A 20,508-nucleotide genomic window follows, 5' to 3' on the forward strand; every position below is an offset into this window, starting at 1 on the left:
ATCAAGTTCAAGTCTACTCGACACGAATTTAGAATCCACTTCAAGAGGGACACGATTGTGCGTCCGGTACAAGATTCTTCATTTCCATTGAACGGATTCAATTTTGTTCCGTTCAAAACAATTCAATTAGAGTCTAAAGAAGATGGTTATTTAGTTGGTAAGTACTTTGTTAGATTAATCTATAATGTATGTGTTGTTTAATTTTTTAGGTCTAATTTTTTAATCCTATTATTTTGCACCATTTGCTGTCTTTTTTATTATGAGCATATAGTAGACAGATATGGATTCAATTGATGGTTGTTGCTATTCCTCTCAAGTCTCAAGTATTATAAATTCATAATTTTTGTGAAATTTATTTAAGTAAAGTTTGCTTCTTTTTTTATCTTTTAACCAAATATACACTCTAAGAGCTTATAGAGTCTAACCCATGAGAAATTAGTTATTACCCATAGAAAAGAGTTAGGCTTTATTTTAGGCTTTTTGCCGTGAATTTTAGCTTTGTATCCTTTGAATTAATTGAAAATTTTTACATAATATAATATAATATATTATGATGGAGCATGTCTTATTTTTTAAATTTGATGCATTAAGAAATTATATTAAGGAAGAATTTTTTTATTATTCCCTACCTGTAATAATTATTCCCTTGCTATAATTTTATATTAAGAAATAATATAATTTCTAACTCAGTTAAATATTGTTTCATTTAAATTTTGTTTAATAAAAAAATTTATATAATTTTCTGTATTATCTTTATAATATCCTATAATGTAACACCCTAGCTACCAAAGCTCACGCTTCCGGCTGCGCAACTCTGATAGCTCGGACATTACGACGACACTTATACTATTTAATACTAAAATATGAGCCTGTTTAAAAACTTTAAACCGCAATACCATTCCCAAAAATACTTTCGCCATACAACGTACGTCCATACACACCATACAACTTACAGAAACTCATAAAGAGTACATCCATATATATACGTACATATATATAAATAATATTACAGACATTAGCCAATACAATTCCTATCCCTCTTACAGAATATAATAAGATAAAGGCGAGGGTACGATAAACCATAACTAAAACAATACAGAGCATCTCAATAACAAATAATTAAACTCTTCTTAACTTCTGCGTCCAAATCCTGAAAGGGGAAAAATGTAGGGGGGTGAGAACATCATCCTCGAAAGGGTTCTCAGTAGAGGGTTTTTGGGAATTACTGTAATAGGATACATGAAGATAAACCGTATCAGTGATTATTGACCATCTTACGCCTCTTTTCAAAAACAACAGTTTACAATAAAATTAAAGTCAGAAATCTTTTCTGAAAGAGGAACTGTTCAATTTTCAAAACATCAAAAGCCTTTCAAAAAGGTTTATCTAAAATGAACCAAAATAGCCTTTCATATTTTATTACAAATCCGAAACACAAAACCGAAGTCAACCATCGGTTCATCTCATTCCAACCACGGCCCTAGGCCCAAACAATCCAACCATCAACCAATCACCACAATCCAACCGTTAACCAATCACCACAATCCAACAGGGTCCCAGATGCAAACACAGATAGGAAGTTCAAGCACCAACAAACAGTTACAGCAAGTAGAACAATTAGCAGTTAATCACAAAGGCAAACCAAATACAATATGCACACTCAAACAATGTCACATAGATGCATATGATGCATGCCTGTCCCTAGTGGCTGATGATATCATCTGTCGGTTACCAAGCCAACCCGACGTGTCCGGTAGCTAACCCGGACACAGTCTCTCTGTTGCGCATTATTATCATTAGAGGGTATCTGCGCCCTGTCGCCATTAGAGGGTATATGCGCCCTGTCGCCATTAGAGGGTATATGCGCCCTGTCGCCATTAGAGGGTATATGCGCCCTATCGCCATTAGAGGGTATCGGTGCCCTGTCACCCTTACAACCAGAGAGAAAACACAAGCATACTCGCTTACAACTTTCATCTCAGCCATTCGGCTTAACTTCACAAATCATTCAATTGCATACATGCACATATATTCAACCATGGATCACCATCCATCTCAGCCATCCGGCTCACGGTTCAATCCAGAACCAATCAACTTATCAATAAATACAGCCCTTCGGCTTAAATTCATAATTCATAATCGGCCTTACGGCTTATAGCTCATTCGATAATCAGCCATAAATCAATATCACACACAGCCATTCCGGCTCACGGTTCAATCCAGAACCAGTCAATATTTATAATCATACATAGCCATTCTGGCCCATAACAAAAACAGTACTTCCATCATTCAATATCATCAAATTCATAAAACCGGCATTTAAGCCATAACTCACTTTTCTCAAGCCATTTCACTTTGAAATCAACTTTTTAACTCTTTTCAGCCTTGGCTTTAAAGATCTCATTTCTCAAATCATCTCAGGCTCATAAGCCAAATTTACTCAAAGTGAGTTCTCTTTTTAAAACAAAGCCACTCTCGGCATCCTCTTTCTAAACTTCCAAACCATGGCAAGTTAAGGATTTATTTCAAAGCATTCAAAATCACCCATCCAATAATGGGATTTTATAACAAAAGTTTCTCGGCAGAGTCCCAAGTCTTTAGGGAAGGTCAACTTATATAAATTCCTTAAAAATTCATTGAAACTCTTAAAATCATAGATTCTCGGTTCAAGTAAATAAAACTGAATTTACTATAAAACCGGCCATACAAAATCACAAGTTCCAACCCGGTCCAAAAATCAACTCATTTGAAACGGAACCGGTTCATTTGAATCAAACCACTTTCAGGTTTCTTTTTAGAACCCATTTTCTAACTCTTCCAAAATGCCTCAAACTTGATTAATCAATCAAAAGTCTAGATTCCTTTGAAATCACTAAAAACTCCTTTTTATATTAAAATCAATATTAGAGCATCATTCTTTCCTTCAGTGATTCAAACGGTAAAAATAGTTCAGTTCTAAATAAGCCGAACTCAACGTATAAGGTTCATTAAATAAGTTAAGCTTGAAAACATAAATATTCTCTTAATAAATCAAATAATACAATTTCTCAAATCCAACCCTTTTTAAATAACTTTACAAACAAGTGTAGGATTTTGTAGAAATTTCGACAGCACCTCCCCTAAAACTTGGACTTTTGCCACCCGGTTCGGGTCCCAACTAAACCATTTCTCATTCCTTTTCAACAGCTCAAAACCAGAAATCAATTTAAAGCAAGCTAAATCCAACAATCGCCTCAGTGGCGTATCTCAAGGATACCATTTCAGAATCAATTCAATATCAATCGATATAACTCATTTCCCAGGCTTTAAAGAAACGGTTCAATAACAAATCATTTGTCCAAAACCAAATCAATTAAAATAAACCAGGCTGAATTCAAAAGTGCATTCGACTTTTCACATTATTGAAATAATTGACTCAATTCAAACAAATCCTCAACGGTTTAAACTCAGATTTCAAATCTTTAAAGAATCCACTTCAAAACATTATATTTCACAAAGCCGCACAACAACTCAGCCAAACCAACATCCATAATCATTCAAGTCAATCAAATAATACATAAGGCAGATACAATCACCAAATACACAATATCTCACATCAGTATCCATATGTAATAATTCCAATACATAAAACATAGATTTTTGGAAAGCGCCCCTACCTCAAAACGCAAATTCCATAACCCAAATTTCTCACAGAGTCCTCTCCGCCTCAACCCGAACTGACGGCAACCAAAACCTCAGCTCCCAACCACTTTCGCAATAACCATAGCAACACTAATCGCAACATATAATAATCAGGACTCGATCCCACATTACCAAGACTCATTCATTAATCAAACACAACAGAATACTAACGCGAGATTATTCGAAACATAATTTCTTACCGGAATAATACAATGAGGCAGCTGCGATTCCGAACCGGCCCCGGTAACAGCTCCAGCGGCGGCCAGAAGCTCCGGTGGATCAACTATAAAAACCGCGCAGCATTAAAACCTTCTCAAGATCCAAAATGACCAAAACCTCAAATTAAAACCCTTACCGGCATACTTTCCGGCGACGGCAGAAGTAACCAGTAGCTCCGACGGTGGTTCCGACGGCCACATCAACTTCTTCTGCAGCCATACACGACAGGAGACAACCCCAGTTGCAGCTGGTTGGGCAGCAGCAGCTTCCGGTGGCCATAGAAGCTCCGGCGACAGTAGCAGAAGCTCTAACTAAGCACCGCAGAGTTGCAGATCAACAGAGACGGAGGTAGACGACGGTGACGGGACAGCGGCTACCAGGCACGGCGCCTCCTCTGCTTCGGCCTTGGCTTACATCTTCTTCTCCCGCTCCTGCTTGCGACCTCAACGACACGGAAAGGACGGGTTCGACGACCCGATCCGACGAAGCTGGCGGCGAGGATTCGGCGGTGGCAGTGCGGCCTCTCTGCAGCGACGGTGGTCACCCCTGCGCCTGACGCGACGGCGTCTAGGGACGGCGACCAAGCCGCGCCTCTTCTTCTCCTTGGCGCGCTCCCTCGCCCTCGGTCTCCTCTCTCTGCCTGATCACTCTCCCTCTCCCTTCAGTGCGCCATGGCGGCGGCAAGGCGGCAACTAAACGAGGCGACGGCGGCGCGGTGAGCCTCCTTCCCCCTCCACGCCAGCGAACCTTCTTCCTTCTCCCTCAATTTCACTTTCTGCTTCTGTTTCCTTCCTTTCATGGAAAAGGAGAAAGGAAACCGTGCGTATTGTGGCTGCTGAGTAAGGGAAACACTATGGTGCTACGGTTGGGTCTTGGAGGAAAATGGGTCGGGTTAGGATTTTTCTGGGTTAGGGTTTCATTTTCAAAAATTAGGGTTTAGAGTTAAAATAGGTCTAGGGGTAATTTTGTAATTTCAAATAAAAGTAGGGACAATATAGTAATTGAAACCCAAATTAAATCCAACACTAATAATATATAAAATACTATTTGCTCAACAATTTCACATTTTATTTTCAATAAAATGTTCAAATCAAATAATTAGAATTAATATACTTAATTTCTTCATTTTCCAAAATAGTAGTATTAATATTTAAAATATTACTTATCTAATCCAAATCATACAAAATTCCTTATTATTTCATAACTATCAACTTTATAATTCAAATATAGAAAATAATCCAATAATTATAAAATTGGATGATAATCATAACTCATCTCAAATCCAATAAATCAAAACTTGCCTTAATTATCCTTAATAAAATAGTCTCTGAAATTAAGGCTATAAATAACTATATGATTTGAGACTTGATCATAAAAAGACTTTTCAAAGATTCTGGGTCTTACATTCTACCCACCTTATAAAAATTTTCGCCCTCGAAAATTGATACAAAATTAAAGAAATTCCATAACAGTTCACCTTTGAACACATTTAAGGAAGAAGCAAAAATATCTCAAAATATAATCATATATACGATTTTCAAATACTTTGATTGTCATAAGCGTAAGGGTGTAAAGGTAGGAGTGTGATTGTAAAGCAAACGTTTCAAGGTAGGCTCAATGCAAAAGATAACATGGGTCAATCATGTGATAGAAGGGCAAGGCATCAAAGGCTATTAAACAGGATGGAGTTAAAACGACGTGCTTAACCTCCGCACACTAATCTCATATCAACCTCAAAGTTTTAACTTTCCAACTCCATCAAGCACCTTACAAACCCCAATTTCGATCATTAGCCTGACAACCAGAAATCCGTTCGCAAGGATCAAAACACCCACCACTCGTAACGCTGCACACCTACCGTTTCAGCTTCCATATACACATATCACGTCTTAAAGAACTAACGCATCGCGTCACTACGTCTATAAGTCGCACGCGATATCAAAACAATTCTCGAGTCTACTCAGAAGGATACAAGATTTAGAAAGGAGAGTCAAATGTCAAAGATAGTACTCAAAGATTTGAGAGAATGTATCCAATTCCAAATAAACAAGGACACTCAAGCAATGAAGTTTGCTAGACTCAATTCAATTGACAACTTCAAGATAACCCTTGGATCAAGGAAATCCAATAGGATCAATAAGAAGGAGAATCAGCGCATTGGTTTGAAACAAATTCAAGCTGAGTCGATGAAGTATGAGGTTTATAGAAGAGAATATTTCAAACCCAATACAAAGCTCACAGAACTCAAGAGCACGATTACAAATACTTTCGAATACATTGTTTTTAAAAGAATCAAAAACTTGCAAGAAAGTCACCTCGCAGTTTAAAAGAAGGTTAAGCAACAAACATCCTTCAAAAGAGTAACAAAAACATAAACGTGGCTTTGCTTTAATACAATTTCATGTTGAAACAGATCATGTAGAATTTCAAAACAAACTGTACACAGGTTTTGGCTAAGAGCAAAAGTATTTCCTCAAATATTTTAGAAAGATAGTTAGGTGCACAACTCGACCAAAAGTAATTCATAAAACTCAAAAGAAATCAAATGCTTGTTCAAAAATTTCCAAAGCTCATATTTAAACAAGCGTGTATAACATTCATAGCAAGACTGAAAGAGGAAGTTAAACTCTTTTTAGAAAAGAAACTCCGAGACACCAATTTGCTTACAATTTGATAAAGGAGATGAGTGGTGCGTTACAAACGAACCGGTTTTCAATAAGCAAGGAAACTTTTCAGAACTTCATTTAAAATAGCGCATGCCAACTTTAAATTAATTTCGTCAAAATTGAACAATGGTTTCAATCTTAATCATGCAACAGAAAATAAATTCCGTTTAGAATTTACTCAAAGCGAATTCAAAACTTCCTTAAAAGTTTAAAACAAGACTCCAAAAGTATACTTAAAATCACCATTTCCAAAAGGATATTCAAGGATATTAGGATGTACTTGGAAAGGAGTCAAGCCAGACAAAAAAGGATCTTAAACCAAAGTTGTTCAAACAAGATTCACTAGGCATGAGTCATCAAACAAGCTTTCGATTGATCCAAAAGAATACAAAAGTCATAAGGAAAAGACAACTCAATCATTAGTAATTTCTCAAGGATAAATCTTTAACTAAAAACTCTTGTAGAGAAAATGAGAGAATAAACAATGCACTCATTTGAAACAAATCAAACTGACTCACATACGGATGAGATTCACAAGAAAGGACAAACCAAGATTAATGATAATTTCACAAGATGTAAAAGATTAGTTAAAAACAGAATTACGTATGACATTCATAGAGATGAAAAGCTTAAGAAGAAACGAGTCCGTTCATAAGAAGAAAGCTATGAGTCCAACATTTTCAAAAGAACAATAATGGCATAAACCCTATAGCATGCTGAATCAAACTCAATTCAAAATGAATTAAGTAAAGTTTATCAAACGAAACTCAACCGGGATAAAAGCGAGAAATCCTTTCTTTCCAGAATTTCGAAATATATCCAAATACACAATCAATTAAAGATGTCCATTGGAACTATAGTAAAATTACTAGAAAGTCAAATTTACTTTTAAAGTAAGTGCAATTATGTAAACCAGCAAAAGTACAGGCAAGATATTAGAAGGAAATAGTTGTTAAACCGTATAAATAATTTCAGAGTCTCATATATAGAAAAGTATATATCTAATCAACGGCAATTTATAAAATCTCAAAATTGGCTGTGATCACTGTCAAGTAAGAGAAAAACTGAATCAACAATTTCTCAAAGAATGGACTCAGAACCCAGAGTTAAAAGTCACAGCACATTAAGACAGGTTCAAGGTTATATCAAAGAATACTTGAATCAAGAAGAACTCAAACAGAGAAAGATAGATGCAACAAGGATCTTAAACCAGCATATGCACTTAAGGTCAAACAAGAATGCATATGGATAGAGGAATAGAGTTGAAAAATCAAACTACTTTTCAAAAGGATTAGCAGACAAGAACTTCAAGTTAGAACATGAAAGAACAGGTCGACTCGAACAGAATTCAAGATACACAACTGAATAGCCTCGAGAAATAGTTTCTAGCGTTCCCAAAACCCGCGATTTGCTTTACTCCAAAACTCGTATACTATCTATGATAACCCATTAGTGCTCTCATATACATAATTCACTAGTATTAAGCCGGCCAAACTTAATACCAAGAATTATGCAATGCAAGACTAACAGCGTTAATCAATAGACCGTCATGTGCATAAAGCTCTAATTCTCATCATTCGACAAGACCTAATACATGACAAACGCTCAGAGCATGCAATTGAAGCATAGTCAGTCCATTCCTCAGGCTCTACAGGAAGAACTGCTCTGATACCATAATGTAACACCCTAGCTACCAAAGCTCACGCTTCCGGCTGCGCAACTCTGATAGCTCGGACATTACGACGACACTTATACTATTTAATACTAAAATATGAGCCTGTTTAAAAACTTTAAACCGCAATACCATTCCCAAAAATACTTTCGCCATACAACGTACGTCCATACACACCATACAACTTACAGAAACTCATAAAGAGTACATCCATATATATACGTACATATATATAAATAATATTACAGACATTAGCCAATACAATTCCTATCCCTCTTACAGAATATAATAAGATAAAGGCGAGGGTACGATAAACCATAACTAAAACAATACAGAGCATCTCAATAACAAATAATTAAACTCTTCTTAACTTCTGCGTCCAAATCCTGAAAGGGGAAAAATGTAGGGGGGTGAGAACATCCTCGAAAGGGTTCTCAGTAGAGGGTTTTTGGGAATTACTGTAATAGGATACATGAAGATAAACCGTATCAGTGATTATTGACCATCTTACGCCTCTTTTCAAAAACAACAGTTTACAATAAAATTAAAGTCAGAAATCTTTTCTGAAAGAGGAACCGTTCAATTTTCAAAACATCAAAAGCCTTTCAAAAAGGTTTATCTAAAATGAACCAAAATAGCCTTTCATATTTTATTACAAATCCGAAACACAAAACCGAAGTCAACCATCGGTTCATCTCATTCCAACCACGGCCCTAGGCCCAAACAATCCAACCATCAACCAATCACCACAATCCAACCGTTAACCAATCACCACAATCCAACAGGGTCCCAGATGCAAACACAGATAGGAAGTTCAAGCACCAACAAACAGTTACAGCAAGTAGAACAATTAGCAGTTAATCACAAAGGCAAACCAAATACAATATGCACACTCAAACAATGTCACATAGATGCATATGATGCATGCCTGTCCCTAGTGGCTGATGATATCATCTGTCGGTTACCAAGCCAACCCGACGTGTCCGGTAGCTAACCCGGACACAGTCTCTCTGTTGCGCATTATTATCATTAGAGGGTATCTGCGCCCTGTCGCCATTAGAGGGTATATGCGCCCTGTCGCCATTAGAGGGTATCGGTGCCCTGTCACCCTTACAACCAGAGAGAAAACACAAGCATACTCGCTTACAACTTTCATCTCAGCCATTCGGCTTAACTTCACAAATCATTCAATTGCATACATGCACATATATTCAACCATGGATCACCATCCATCTCAGCCATCCGGCTCACGGTTCAATCCAGAACCAATCAACTTATCAATAAATACAGCCCTTCGGCTTAAATTCATAATTCATAATCGGCCTTACGGCTTATAGCTCATTCGATAATCAGCCATAAATCAATATCACACACAGCCATTCCGGCTCACGGTTCAATCCAGAACCAGTCAATATTTATAATCATACATAGCCATTCTGGCCCATAACAAAAACAGTACTTCCATCATTCAATATCATCAAATTCATAAAACCGGCATTTAAGCCATAACTCACTTTTCTCAAGCCATTTCACTTTGAAATCAACTTTTTAACTCTTTTCAGCCTTGGCTTTAAAGATCTCATTTCTCAAATCATCTCAGGCTCATAAGCCAAATTTACTCAAAGTGAGTTCTCTTTTTAAAACAAAGCCACTCTCGGCATCCTCTTTCTAAACTTCCAAACCATGGCAAGTTAAGGATTTATTTCAAAGCATTCAAAATCACCCATCCAATAATGGGATTTTATAACAAAAGTTTCTCGGCAGAGTCCCAAGTCTTTAGGGAAGGTCAACTTATATAAATTCCTTAAAAATTCATTGAAACTCTTAAAATCATAGATTCTCGGTTCAAGTAAATAAAACTGAATTTACTATAAAACCGGCCATACAAAATCACAAGTTCCAACCCGGTCCAAAAATCAACTCATTTGAAACGGAACCGGTTCATTTGAATCAAACCACTTTCAGGTTTCTTTTTAGAACCCATTTTTCTAACTCTTCCAAAATGCCTCAAACTTGATTAATCAATCAAAAGTCTAGATTCCTTTGAAATCACTAAAAACTCCTTTTTATATTAAAATCAATATTAGAGCATCATTCTTTCCTTCAGTGATTCAAACGGTAAAAATAGTTCAGTTCTAAATAAGCCGAACTCAACGTATAAGGTTCATTAAATAAGTTAAGCTTGAAAACATAAATATTCTCTTAATAAATCAAATAATACAATTTCTCAAATCCAACCCTTTTTAAATAACTTTACAAACAAGTGTAGGATTTTGTAGAAATTTCGACAGCACCTCCCCTAAAACTTGGACTTTTGCCACCCGGTTCGGGTCCCAACTAAACCATTTCTCATTCCTTTTCAACAGCTCAAAACCAGAAATCAATTTAAAGCAAGCTAAATCCAACAATCGCCTCAGTGGCGTATCTCAAGGATACCATTTCAGAATCAATTCAATATCAATCGATATAACTCATTTCCCAGGCTTTAAAGAAACGGTTCAATAACAAATCATTTGTCCAAAACCAAATCAATTAAAATAAACCAGGCTGAATTCAAAAGTGCATTCGACTTTTCACATCATTGAAATAATTGACTCAATTCAAACAAATCCTCAACGGTTTAAACTCAGATTTCAAATCTTTAAAGAATCCACTTCAAAACATTATATTTCACAAAGCCGCACAACAACTCAGCCAAACCAACATCCATAATCATTCAAGTCAATCAAATAATACATAAGGCAGATACAATCACCAAATACACAATATCTCACATCAGTATCCATATGTAATAATTCCAATACATAAAACATAGATTTTTGGAAAGCGCCCCTACCTCAAAACGCAAATTCCATAACCAAAATTTCTCACAGAGTCCTCTCCGCCTCAACCCGAACTGACGGCAACCAAAACCTCAGCTCCCAGCCACTTTCGCAATAACCATAGCAACACTAATCGCAACATATAATAATCAGGACTCGATCCCACATTACCAAGACTCATTCATTAATCAAACACAACAGAATACTAACGCGAGATTATTCGAAACATAATTTCTTACCGGAATAATACAATGAGGCAGCTGCGATTCCGAACCGGCCCCGGTAACAGCTCCAGCGGCGGCCAGAAGCTCCGGTGGATCAACTATAAAAACCGCGCAGCATTAAAACCTTCTCAAGATCCAAAATGACCAAAACCTCAAATTAAAACCCTTACCGGCATACTTTCCGGCGACGGCAGAAGTAACCAGTAGCTCCGACGGTGGTTCCGGCGGCCACATCAACTTCTTCTGCAGCCATACACGACAGGAGACAACCCCAGTTGCAGCTGGTTGGGCAGCAGCAGCTTCCGGTGGCCATAGAAGCTCCGGCGACAGTAGCAGAAGCTCTAACTAAGCACCGCAGAGTTGCAGATCAACAGAGACGGAGGTAGACGACGGTGACGGGACGGCGGCTACCAGGCACGGCGCCTCCTCTGCTTCGGCCTTGGCTTACATCTTCTTCTCCCGCTCCTGCTTGCGACCTCAACGACACGGAAAGGACGGGTTTGACGACCCGATCCGACGAAGCTGGCGGCGAGGATTCGGCGGTGGCAGTGCGGCCTCTCTGCAGCGACGGTGGTCACCCCTGCGCCTGACGCGACGGCGTCTAGGGACGGCGACCAAGCCACGCCTCTTCTTCTCCTTGGCGCGCTCCCTCGCCCTCGGTCTCCTCTCTCTGCCTGATCACTCTCCCTCTCCCTTCAGTGCGCCATGGCGGCGGCAAGGCGGCAGCTAAACGAGGCGACGGCGGCGCGGTGAGCCTCCTTCCCCCTCCACGCCAGCGAACCTTCTTCCTTCTCCCTCAATTTCACTTTCTGCTTCTGTTTCCTTCCTTTCATGGAAAAGGAGAAAGGAAACCGTGCGTATTGTGGCTGCTGAGTAAGGAAAACACTATGGTGCTACGGTTGGGTCTTCGAGGAAAATGGGTCGGGTTAGGGTTTTTCTGGGTTAGGGTTTCATTTTCAAAAATTAGGGTTTAGAGTTAAAATAGGTCTAGGGGTAATTTTGTAATTTCAAATAAAAGTAGGGACAATATAGTAATTGAAACCCAAATTAAATCCAACACTAATAATATATAAAATACTATTTGCTCAACAATTTCACATTTTATTTTCAATAAAATGTTCAAATCAAATAATTAGAATTAATATACTTAATTTCTTCATTTTCCAAAATAGTAGTATTAATATTTAAAATATTACTTATCTAATCCAAATCATACAAAATTCCTTATTATTTCATAACTATCAACTTTATAATTCAAATATAGAAAATAATCCAATAATTATAAAATTGGATGATAATCATAACTCATCTCAAATCCAATAAATCAAAACTTGCCTTAATTATCCTTAATAAAATAGTCTCTGAAATTAAGGCTATAAATAACTATATGATTTGAGACTTGATCATAAAAAGACTTTTCAAAGATTCTGGGTCTTACATATAAGGATTAAATAATACTTTAAAAATTAATGTGTCTTATTTTTATTTAAATTTTGTATTAAAAAATTTCATTAAGGTAATATAATTTTTTTAGGCAAAATAATTTATCAATCTGATTTTATTGCATAATATGTCTATATTTAATGTATGTCATTTGAATTGGCTGATGCATCATTTTTTGTTATAGGTATAGGACTAAAAAAATTGTATTATTTAGTTAAATTTTTCTTCAATTTGTTATTGGCTTTGTTTTTTATTAGTATACATTTTATTTTAACACATCTAAATACAGATTTCATATATATAGCAACTAAAGAATTAGTACCCTTAAAGGTATCGTTGGTAAGGAGTACTAACCTATTTATTTTTTGTTTTTTCACAAACTTTGATTTCTAGGCCCTAACTATTTATTAACAATCTTTTATATTTTTATTTTTAAGAAAAATAAAAAAATATGATTTCAACATGGATGAAACTTTGGAAAAAAAATGTATTATTTTTTGAGTTATATCTGAGCAGATAGAGTTTTGTTAATGGAAAGATTGGTGCCTTTATTTTGTAGATGTGATAGGTCAGCTTGCCTCTAAGGGTAACTTGGTCGAATTCACCCAGGATGGAAAGCCGTCAAGTTATATCACCATAGAACTTGATGATCTTGAGTAATGCTTAATATCTTTTTGATAGTGGCTTTGGTTTTAAAATCTTATTTTGGAATTTTGCGCCTCTCTTTACTCTACAAGAATTGCTATTTTTTCTAGGGGTGGACAGAAATTAAGGGTAACGTTGTGGCAGTCTTTTGCTTCTAATTTGCTCAAATATCTGGAGGAACACCCGTGTCTTACCTATGTGGTTATTCTCCAAATGGACAAGATAAAATTTTATAGTGGTTTGTTTATTTTACTGCTATTTGAATGCATGTTTTGTGTCATCGTATGCTTCTGGTATTTTCTTTAATTTGTTATGTCTTTTTGTAGGGGTCATGGTGTTTCCAACACAAACTACAATTCGAAACTGTTTATCAATGTTGAGTTTCCAGCTGTCAGGAATTTCTTTGCGAGGTACAGTATATAGATCAGTAGTGTGGCCAGCAGAATATTTATACAAGGCTTTTGATTATTTAACTATTAGCAAATTTCATAAATTCTGATTTAAAAATGCAAGGGTGAACAAATTGGATCCTGTTGACGGACAAGGCATAATGCTGCTGGTCTGTGATCAACTTGTTTCAGTTGAGGAAGATTTTTTGCGTCTGTCAGTCTACAAAACAATTGCCAAGATAAAGGAGCATAATCAGGTAAAATCCTTTCTTTATTACTCTTCCTTTTTTTTCATTATATTATTTCTAATGTTTGTTGGATCATAATCTCAATTGTTGTATTGTACCCTTGCATCCATCGATTTTAGGATGCTGTATTTGTTACAGCCGGGACGATTAAAGAAGTTAAGACCGAGTTTGGTTGGTGGTACAAAGGATGTAAGAAGTGTCGCCGTGGCTTAAGAAAACTTGATAAAAGATATTTCTGTCCCAATTGCATTAGAGACTACGGGTTCTATGAGCCAAGTTATGACTCACGATACTTCTTTAACATAAGGATTATTTTAAACTATTCAACCGTGTGGGATGGAGACTCTTGGATAAGCCATTAAAAAATTATTTGCGTCCAATTCAATAATAACATAGTATAGACACTCTGACTATTAGTATAATTTATGTAGTGTGTTGTTCTTGGATTGTATATTTTCTGGTGAATAATAGGTACAGCATCCACATAAGGGTGATAGACCACACCGATGCTGCCTCTTTTGTTTTGTTCGATAGAGAAGCTGCAAAGTTTCTTGGAGTTTCTGCTAATGACCTTAGGCAGTCTTGTGTGACTAAGGTTTGATGTCATATTCATTTTTTTGTGTTAATTTTTTTGGACTATACCTTAATTTTTATTATTTATGAGAGCATGAATGAACTTTTTTCCGTTAAATTTAAAGGGTGTTGAGAAAAATTTCTGTCCTGAAGAGATTAATAAGCTTAGGAATACTAAGTTCATCTTCAAAGTGTAACTCAAGATGAGGAATCTGAACTCTTATAAATCATATGTGATTCATGTGCTGAGAATGACTAATGAAAATTCTCTGGTCTTTGCTTTCCTGGATAAATACAATCCTGACCCTGTAACCCCCTATGGCTAATAACTTTCTCTTTTGTTTCAGTATTGCAAAAACAGATCAACCAGATTTTGATGATGTCTTTTTATTGAATCAATTGTTTTGTAGAGCCTTTTGTCCCATGAAAATTCTGAACTATTGAGTTTGTCTACTGGTCCATACGACACTTCTAAGATTTGTGTCAAATGATTTCCAATTCAAATTGTTACAATGATGTTCTTAGTTTTTACATAGTAAATAAAATATTATTATTCTTATATTTTTTGGTACATGATGGCGTATCCCAGGCTTGTGAGAGTGAGCTAACTCTATCACCTGCAGTTGATGAGAAATATAATTCTAAAATTCTCGGAGCTAAGAAACATACTGAAGAGGTTGGAGAGGAGTCAATTTCATCCAAATCCAAGAAAGGGAAGTGGGTTGTGATGGAGGACTAAATCATCACGCCTCTACACAGTTCGATTTATAATATATGAGAATAATTTATTTAAACTATTATTTGAATGAACTATGGTTATTTGACAGTGATTAGGATCTACCATATATGAGTAGTTTATTTTTCAAAATTTGTGTTGACATTAATTTATCGCTTAGAACTTGATACAAGAGTTGTTTTCGTATATTTGTTTATTTAATCCAAGATTTGAGTGTGTTTTCTTTTAATAAATACTTATTATTATTATTATTAGTATTTGAGTACTTATATAAAAAAATGAAAGCCCGTTGAATAAATAAATGTAATATTAGTGGTGGTGATAATATGTTGGCAATTGCAAGGAGAGTTGAGTGAGATTCAACTATGCACAGTATACTCGGTCTCGGAATGTATTGAACCTTTCATTGAAAACCCCTCTCTCACATGGATATGATTACCACTTTGAGAACTTGGGAATAAATCATACATTATTGAAATCTTTTGCTCATTCAGCATCATTGTTATTATTATTATCGTATAATTCTTCAGTTTTAAAATAAGTACGGCTTTTACTTTAATTTAAAATGAATATTTTAAATTTTTAATAAATCTAAAAGTTAAAACTAAAGCAACAATTATTTTAAAATAGAAGGAATATATTCAATGATCAGAAATAAAAACTTTTTTTAATCAATCTCTTCGTTTATCAAAGTACATGTAGAAAATTTAATCAATCACAAGTAGTCTCTTTATAAATTAGAATAAATAAATAAAACAAAAAAGAACAAAGAGGGAGTAACACTCTACTGCTTGCTGGTCTCCCTCCTCTCTTTTGTTACTTTTATAAATTAGAATAAATAAAGAATGCAGAAGAAAACAAAAAGAGTTAGACACGTTACTAAAGCTGGTCTCCCTCCTCTCTTTTGTTACTTTCATTCATTCCTTCATCCAAAGAAAAACAAAAAGGGAAAACCCTAGCTAGCCTCCACCGCCGCCGAATAGAGTGACCAGTTGCCACCGTCCGTGGCTGTCCGAGGAGTCTCTCTTTGTACTGTCGGTGTTTTCCAAGTCAAATCCCCTGTTTGATGTCTTCTTCCTCACTCGGCGCCCATCCTCCGTCGGATTCTTCCAGCTCACGGTCGTCTTCTTGCCGTCGTCTCGGTCATTGTCTCGAAGGTCAGTGGCTTTGGTGTGCACCTGTTCTTCGATTGTTGAAATCGTTGAACGATTATTTACACATGGCCAACTATATGTGGCACTTTCAAAAGTTAAGAGTAAGATAGGTTTAAAAGTTTTACTTATGAATCACGTAGGAATGTCTGCAAATTCAACCATCAATGTTGTTTATAAAGAAGTCTTTGAAAAAATAGTATTCTAATGTAAATATGTTAATTTTATTTTAAATTTTGTATTAGTGTATAATTATTTTATTTTAAAAGATATAAAATAATTATTACTCCCTTTTTAAGTTAAAGTTTGATTTTGATAATAATTTTATAAATTTCTTAAAATAATAATTATTTTATATTTTTATTTTAAATATCAAAGCATATAATTTTTTTTTTACTTTTATAAATTTTTCCGTGCTGAGCACGGGTTTATACACTAGTTCATTTAAAAAAGAGTAAAGTTAATTCTAGTTATAGTACAATGGTAGTTAGAGTTATTATACAGACCAAAAATTCTAACTTACCCTTTACATCCTCCCTTAAACTTAAGGAGTACACACATCCGAAGTTTGCCTCAAATTTTTTGAAAAGGGAGAGTGGACATAACTTTATTGAGAATATCTGCTACTTGGTCAATAGCTAAAATACTAACAACAAACAATTATTTGTGATTGACGGTTTCTCTAGCAAGTGTAAGTCAATTTCTAAGTGTTTACACCGAGTGTGAAGAATTGGGTTGGATGCAAGCAAGCACGCATTTTGTTTATCACAATAGATAGTTGGTGGAGAAGATTTTATATTGAGCTTTGGTATGATCAGAGGAAGATCATGCACTAGACTTGATTATGCAGAACCAGAATAAAGAGAAATAAAACCCTAGACTTGTAAAAAAAGCTGATATCATTATTGATTAATAGTGTGTCATCTCTTACGAGCAAGTTCCAAATATATATAGCACACAGAAAAGAGAAAAACAGAACAAATCTCTAGTCTAAAGAGTACCAAATAAAAACTATCAAGCTAACTACTTTTAACACCCCCCTCAAACTTAGGTGGGATTTTGAAATCACCCTAAGTTTGTCTTTGAACTTGCTGAATAAATGTAAAGATAGAGGTTTGGTCAAAACATCAGCTACTTGATCTAATGCAGGTATGTGAACAACATAAAATTCTTTGCTATTGACTATATCTCTGATGCAATGCAAATCGATTTCTAGAGATGCTTGCATCTACTGTGTAAAACAGGATTGACAGCAAGGAGGCAAGCACTCTGATTGTCACAAAAGATAGTAGGCTATAGATTGAATAATGTGTAGTTCCTTTAGTAATTATTGGATAGACACAAGCTCACTTTGAGCAATAGCCAGTGAGCGGTATTCTGCTTTAGTGCTATTTCTACTAACCTTGGATTGCTTATTACTCTTCCAAAAAATAAGATTGTCTCCAAAGTAGATGTAGTAACCTATGATAGACCGCCTATCATCAGTATCACCTGCTCAATCTGCATAAAAAAAGGCCATTAAACTAAAGTTAGAGCTTTTATGAAAAATAACTCCATGATCTAAGGTTTTCTTCAAGTATCTAAGTATCCATTTGACTGCCTTCCAGTGATGCAATCTTGGATCATGCATGAATTGGGACACCTTAGTCACAGAATATGCTAGATCAGGTTTAGTTATTATAAGATATTAAAGTGCACCTACAATAGATCTATACAGTTTTGGATTTTCAAAATGGTCAGACTCATGAGCACTCAATTTCAGATTAGATACCATTGGTGTAAGCATAGCATGACAATCAGACATGTTAGCACGACTTAGAACATCAACAACATATTTATGTTGATTTAACAACAGACGTGCATTAGAAACATAATGAGCTTCAAGTCCTAGAAAATAGTGAAAACTACAAAGTCTTTAAGAGGAAAATATTATTAAGACTGTGATTAATTTGTCAATTTTAACACTATTATTGCCTGTTACAACAATGTCATCAACATAAATAAGGAGAAAGATAACAGAATTATTATTTTGTTTAACAAATAGTGAGTGATCAAATGTAGTGTGCTTGAAGCCAAACTGCATTAAGGTATGATTTAAAGTATTGAACCAGGTTCGTGGTGCCTGTTTGAGGCCATAAATGGCCTTGTGCAGTTTGCACACAAGATTAGCATTTTCATTGGAGTAACCCTGAGGTCCAGACATGTAAACTTGTTCTTCTAGCTTTCCATTAAGGAAAGCATTGTCAAAGTCAAACTGCCTCACTGGCTAACTAAGAGACAAAACAATGCTAATAACAATTCTGACTGTACTAGGACGAATTATAAGACTGAAAACATGTCCATAATTAATTCCTTCTTTTTGATGGAACCCCTGGGCTACTAAATGAGCTTTAAATTGAAGGATATTGCCCTAGGAAATCTCTTTTGATTACAAAAACCCAACAAGATTCAACTATAGTGGAATTGGAAGGAGGGATAGTTAAGTCCCATGTGTGACATCTCAGTAAAGCTCTCTTTTCAATATCCATCGCTTGTTTCTAGTAAGGACACTGAAGAGCTTAATGAATATTTTTTGGGATATTGTGAACAAGGTCTTATGTGATTGGAATTTTGGTGTTAAGAGCAGTTGGGTTAAGCAGTTTTGATTTCAATCTAGTAGTTATACTGTGAATATTAGCAGTAGTATTTATGGCAGAATTAGAAGGCAAAGCATTATTGACAATTTCAAAAATAGAAATATCTAAAGATGGATTAGTATCTTGTGTAGGAGCAGCAAGAGGAGAATCATTATCAGAAATATGAAAAGAACTATTCACAGTAGTAGAAACATCAAAAGTAAAGACAGAAGGAGGATTACCTGGAGCCATACCAGAATTTACCTTTGCTTCAAACAATTGTGAATAAGGGAAGAATTTTTCATCAAACTGAACATGCCTAGACATGTAAATGCTACCTTCTTTATTCATGCACTTGTATCCTTCAAACTGTGAATCATATCCCAGAAAAAGGCATAGTTCTAACTTATAATCAAATTTAATTTTGTTAAAAGGTCACAAATAAGGATAATAGCCACAACCAAAAATTTTAAAAATAGAATAATCAGGAGGTTTACTGCATAATGTTTCATAGGGTGATATGTTATGAAGAACATTGGTAGGAACTCTATTTATAATAAACACAACTTTATATTGAGATTTGGTATGATCAGAGGAAGATCATACACTAGACTTGATTATGCAGAACTAGAACAGAGAGAAATGAAATCATAGACTTGTAGAGAAGACTAATATCATTATTGATTAATAGTGTGTCATTCTTTTACAATGATTAAGCCCCAAATATATATAACACACAGAAAAGAGAAAAAAAGAGAATAAATATCTAGTCCAAAGAGTACCAATTAGAAACCATCAAACTAACTACTCTTAATTGGTGGAATAGATTGAGGTAGTCCTAATTCCATTAAAAGTTAACGGATGGATACAAGCTCAGCAAGTACGAGTGCCAATGCCATGTACCCTGCCTTAGTGCTTAAATGACTTATCTTTGTTTGTTTGCCACATTTTCATGACACTAGGTTGTTGCCTAGATAAACGCAATAATCACTCACAGATTTTTAAACATCTAAATCTGTTCCCCAATCAACATCTGCAAAGGCCAATAAACAAAAATCAGTATATTTTGTAAAGATTAAACCATGACTTACCATACCTTGGATGTAACGCAAGATTCGTTTAACTGAGTTTCAATACTCTAGTGTTGGACAAAGCATACATTGAGAGAGTTTATTTACAGAGAAAACTAAATTGGGACGGGTAATCATGAGGTATTGGAGAGCTTCGAACATTGATTGGTATTGCTTTAGATCCTGAAAGGGTTCAGACCCCTTGTTTAGTTAATTTTTGAGAAGAAAATATTGGGACTGGCATGGATTTGGAGGAGTCCATAAATGTCTTTTTAAGTAAGTCAAGTGCATACTTTTTCTGACTTAAATGAACATGATCACTTCAAGATCAAGAAAGTAGTTAAAACGACCAAG

At 35.5% G+C, this 20,508-nt stretch overlaps 1 protein-coding gene and 1 long non-coding RNA gene across 6 annotated transcripts; one reads left to right on the forward strand and one right to left on the reverse strand.

Annotated features, from left to right (window-relative positions):
* Window positions 1-602: 602 nt before the first annotated feature.
* On the reverse strand, window positions 603-12,167 carry LOC130955122 (uncharacterized). 5 transcript variants are annotated; one of them, XR_009076607.1, is made up of 7 exons: window positions 11,455-12,167; window positions 11,300-11,382; window positions 11,075-11,189; window positions 4,037-8,624; window positions 3,882-3,964; window positions 3,657-3,771; window positions 603-1,225 (listed from the first exon to the last, which is right to left on the reverse strand). It is a non-coding gene; the product is annotated as an uncharacterized LOC130955122 (long non-coding RNA). The 5 variants fall into 5 exon arrangements; XR_009076608.1 differs by having other exon boundaries at window positions 603-1,150; window positions 3,882-8,624; XR_009076606.1 differs by having other exon boundaries at window positions 3,882-8,624.
* A 1,401-nt stretch (window positions 12,168-13,568) lies between these two features.
* LOC130957543 (uncharacterized) lies at window positions 13,569-15,321 on the forward strand. The gene is made up of 8 exons (XM_057884389.1): window positions 13,569-13,573; window positions 13,699-13,782; window positions 13,886-14,018; window positions 14,129-14,187; window positions 14,481-14,604; window positions 14,708-14,775; window positions 14,930-14,963; window positions 15,172-15,321. Exons 1-8 carry the CDS (start codon window positions 13,569-13,571, stop codon window positions 15,319-15,321), a joined length of 657 nt encoding a protein of 218 aa, XP_057740372.1.
* Window positions 15,322-20,508: the final 5,187 nt, after the last annotated feature.

This window comes from Arachis stenosperma, chromosome 10, assembly GCF_014773155.1.
Source record: "Arachis stenosperma cultivar V10309 chromosome 10, arast.V10309.gnm1.PFL2, whole genome shotgun sequence".
Taxonomy (NCBI): domain Eukaryota; kingdom Viridiplantae; phylum Streptophyta; class Magnoliopsida; order Fabales; family Fabaceae; genus Arachis; species Arachis stenosperma.